The sequence below is a fragment of the Austrofundulus limnaeus genome, unplaced genomic scaffold, assembly GCF_001266775.1.
Source record: "Austrofundulus limnaeus strain Quisiro unplaced genomic scaffold, Austrofundulus_limnaeus-1.0 Scaffold117, whole genome shotgun sequence".
In the NCBI taxonomy this organism is placed as follows: domain Eukaryota; kingdom Metazoa; phylum Chordata; class Actinopteri; order Cyprinodontiformes; family Rivulidae; genus Austrofundulus; species Austrofundulus limnaeus.
Window position 1 is genome coordinate 822081 of NW_013952519.1, and position 4158 is coordinate 826238.

General features: G+C 33.0%; 1 protein-coding gene across 1 annotated transcript in view; it reads right to left on the reverse strand.

Moving 5' to 3' along the window:
- Window positions 1-1286: 1286 nt before the first annotated feature.
- eeig1a (estrogen-induced osteoclastogenesis regulator 1a) overlaps window positions 1287-4158 on the reverse strand; it is a gene marked incomplete in the record, with an annotated part of 32353 nt that continues 29481 nt past the window's right edge. Inside the window, 1 exon segment of the mRNA XM_014014605.1 lies at window positions 1287-3990. Coding sequence (XP_013870059.1) covers window positions 3945-3990 — 46 coding nt within the window.

Below are 4158 nucleotides of genomic sequence, written 5' to 3' on the forward strand. Positions count from 1 at the left end.
TATATATACAGTATACACACACACACACAGTACAAATATATAATATACAAAAATTCTGTGCGTCTCCCGGGGTCTAAGCCCCCCTTGTCCTTGAAGCCTAGCGACACCCCTGCTTTAAAGTATATGTAGTTCAAAAGTGTGTGAAAATCTTTTGGTTGGAAAATCCCTAAAAACCTTTTTAGCTGAAGAGCATACATATAGTGTCAGGAACAGTTCATATAAATGTAAGTTTTTCTACCTGTGCATAAAGGTTTAGGACAAAACTTGACCGAGTTTTAAAAAAGGACTTCATTTATTTTACTTTATTAGGTCAAATTTGCCAAAGGATTGGGTACATTCACCAAATTGTTTATTAACAAAGTAAACTGTAAATTAACCTAATACGATTTGGTTTTCGAAACTGACAACATAAAAATTAACCATTATACAAATTTAACCATAACATAATTATTAATACAGTGATTAAATGTTTTACTACCTACAATTAAAACTCATTTTTTCCAAACAAATTCACTGACAAGTTGGATATTTGCAGCAGCCATCAACTAGCCTACAATGCAAATGATGCCAACGCATAAATAAAACCTGAAATTATTTTTAGTTAAACTTTAAATTCAGCTAGTTATAGCAGTTGGGTGTTGTAAATTTGAACCATAACTATATTAAGAAGAAAACCATGTTTTTATTCACAGCAGAGAAGTTTAGGACATCTAAGAAATGATTTGATTTTTTTTGTAAGTTATAACTGTCATATTTCTATGGAAGCCCATTTCCGCCACCCTGATAAAAATAAAAATAAAACTTGTATCTCATAATTATGATAGCTGAGATAGCTAAGTCATAATTATGAGATACAAGTTTTATTTTTTTTATCAGGGTGGCAGAAATGGGCTGCCATACATTTCTAATTTAACATTAAAATAAAAAACTAATCTAAATGTGGTTTATTCAGTTTGGTTATCCATGAAGCTTTGTTGCCTTTAGGTTGGTACTAAAACAAAATCTACTTTTAATTTTGATAAATTTAAACAAAAATGTTCAAACTTCCACAGCGCCACCTTCTGTCCAGCTTGTTGAATTTCTGTACATTTTCAGGTCTAAATGAATAATGTAGCACGCAAGGCATTTTTTCCACAAAAACTGTTTTTATATAATAGTTTTTTTGTATAAACCTATAAATTTGATCAATAAAGACTACTAAAATCCTGTGTGAAATCACAGACTGCAAAATACTTTGGTTTATCAGAAATATCAACTTTTTTATTTCAATAAAAACTCAACACATATTAGTTTAGCCTTTTTTATTGTTTATAAGCAATTTCTGCACAAATGCACCAAAAAAAAATCAACTGTGTATAACCCCGCTTTCTATAAATTTTGAATAGAATCCTTTTTTTTTAGAATCACTAAAGAGGAACAAAATGAACTCAAAGAGGCAAGTGGTGTGCGTAGCTTATAACAACCTCCTGACGAAAATAAAGAGAAACTAAAATATTTAAATACATGCTTTTAAAGGAAAACGGCGATGTAAACCCAAATTCAGAATAAACTTTCAGTGGTTCATCCCATGTGTGGAAAAAGTGATTAAACATAAAGCTGCTACAGAAATGTGTAAATACAAATGATATAAGTTGCAAAATGAGGCACAAAGATGTGGAGAAAACACTTTTAAAACTAAAGGGAGCTAAAATCTGTAAGAAAAGCTTTTGCCAAATTTTAATGAAAATAAACCTTGTTAGCACTGAGTGGACTTTTCAAATTATTGATTCTGTTTTAACTAAAACCTCTAAATGTTTATAAGAATAACAGAAAACCATCATAAGCAGGAGGTTTCTGTTAAAATAAACAAGAGAAAAACAAAAATAAATGGTAACTGAGGATTTTGATGAAAAAAAAGAAAAATTTTGGAGAACATTAGATGTTAGATTTTAATGCTTTTTATAAAATTTAAATCTATTTTTGCCTTCTTCAGGTAGAAAATATGTTTGTAAAACAAACCAGAACAATAAAAACCAGCCAGCTGGTTTCCAGCACTGTCATGTTACCGTTTTTTTGTTGCATTCAGCAACACAAATTGCTCATTTTTCCTGTTTGGTTAGTGTTTGGATCGTTGTAAACAAGAATCGTTGCTCCACCAGGGGGCAACGAAAGCTTTAACAGATGCAAGCACTCCTGAAATCCCCTCCTCCTGCAGCTGGACTCAATAAAAAAACAAAAACACTGAATTATTTGTACTGCTTCTTTAGCTGATTGCACATGTTGTCGGCTGAAGGGAGAGCAGAAAGAACTGATTAGAAATGCAGCTCAGTTTTTCTGCACGCACTGAGGGTTGTGTTCGTTTCACAGATCAGCCGAGGCAAAAAAAAAAAAAAAAAACACATTTCTCTCCTCACCGTCACAAGCACTCTCACCACAGGGTTCATGGTGCTTTAGGGTCATTCAAGAGAAACTTTACAGGCACTGAGTGGTTCTGGTAAACCTCCCTGATCTACAGGGAACAAAACAAAAAAAAGTTTCTGCTAACGTTTAAATGTCCACACTTCAAACGCTTTAATTGTGCGAAACACGTGTAAACTGCACAGAAAGTTAGTTGATCCTGTTTTAGATCTGGGCTTCGATGGAAAAACAACAAAAATGTTTTAAAAGGTGGAGCTGGTTCCTGTCATGATTATTAAACCCAAACCAGCTGGATTATTAGTCACCATTCAGAAACACAGATGGGGTTTGGGTGATATGTAGCAACACAAAAACAAAATAAACTGTGGCTTTCTTCTTCAAAGCCTCTGCTGACCAAAGAGGGAATAAAAAAAAAAATAACAAAAAGGCACAAAAAATAAACAAAAGTGGATCAAGCTTATGTTAAACAGGTCTGTTAAAAAAACAAATTTAACCCATCATCATCCATTTATCCCCTTACAGATGCCTCCTCCTCATCCAAAGTTTTATTTTATTCCCTTGTTTTTATTTATGATGTTTAATCTGCTAAATCTATGAAGGTAAATTAGTGTCATTATTATTAAAATGAGCAAACCTGGAGAAAATTCTCCTTAATTCTATCAATGTCATATTTATATAAAAAAAACTCTTATTTATATTGGAAAGTCTCTAATTTGCAAGGAAAAAAGTTTTTGCACATAAATAAAATAAATGTTTGTGAAATTTCTCCAAATTTTGCCCATTTAATCAGTATTTTTATTTATCGTCTACGCTTAAACCAGTTTACTTCTGATTCAGATCTTTTATTAAACTGATCTCCCATTTTTCAAATAGATGATTAAGGTTAATGTGAAGGTAGAAAGTGCTTATAGAAAGTCAGTCTTCTGTCAAATCTTAAAGAATAAACTGATACTAAAAAAAGCTAAATTCACATTCAGGCTGAAGCAGACTGGTTTAAGTACCAACATAAAAAGAAAAGGCTCGATTTAGCAGAAAATATTTGTGTTTAAATGAAAACAGGTCACATTATTTTAGCAGGAGAGAAAAATAATAAACATCAGGAAACAAGCAAATCTGATTTAACTGATTTTAGTTGCTTGAAACATATTACAGAAAACATTAAATATCAAAAGAATTTAAAAGTTTAGCTGTTGTCTGCTTGACTCAAAGCATCAAAACAGATTTTTTTTTAATTCGAGGAGTAAATTAGTAACTTTAAACGGCGTTAATTATCTTTAACCTGTGCAGGCGGAGCCTAAAGCCTCAGATTAAAATCATTTCTGGGGACAAACGGATGATTTTGGTGTAAAATGACAGAAGTGTTTCCTGAAATCTAACATCTTTTCTCTGATCAGCTGATCGGAGAGACAAACTGGACATAAAGTGCAAACGGACACGTTTTCTGTTTTTCCTCTCGTGGCGTCAGACCAGCTGAAGCTCCAGTTAAAGCAGTGAGATGGGAAAACGAGGCGGACGCGTGGCCCCGCCCCTTTCCTCTGCTGCACGACTCAGTGGCTCTCGATGACCACCGGCTCGTAGCCGCCGGCGGAGACCCTGAGAGAAAGCAAACAAACGGATCAGAACCAGAAGTTTAAATGTTTTATTTGACTTTATTCTCTCTTAGTTTCATCTGATTAAGAAAAAATGGATGATTTTTTTTAAAAGCTGCAGAGATATGGAGGTAATTTTGTTTTTTTTATTATTCAAAGAAAAAGCAGATTC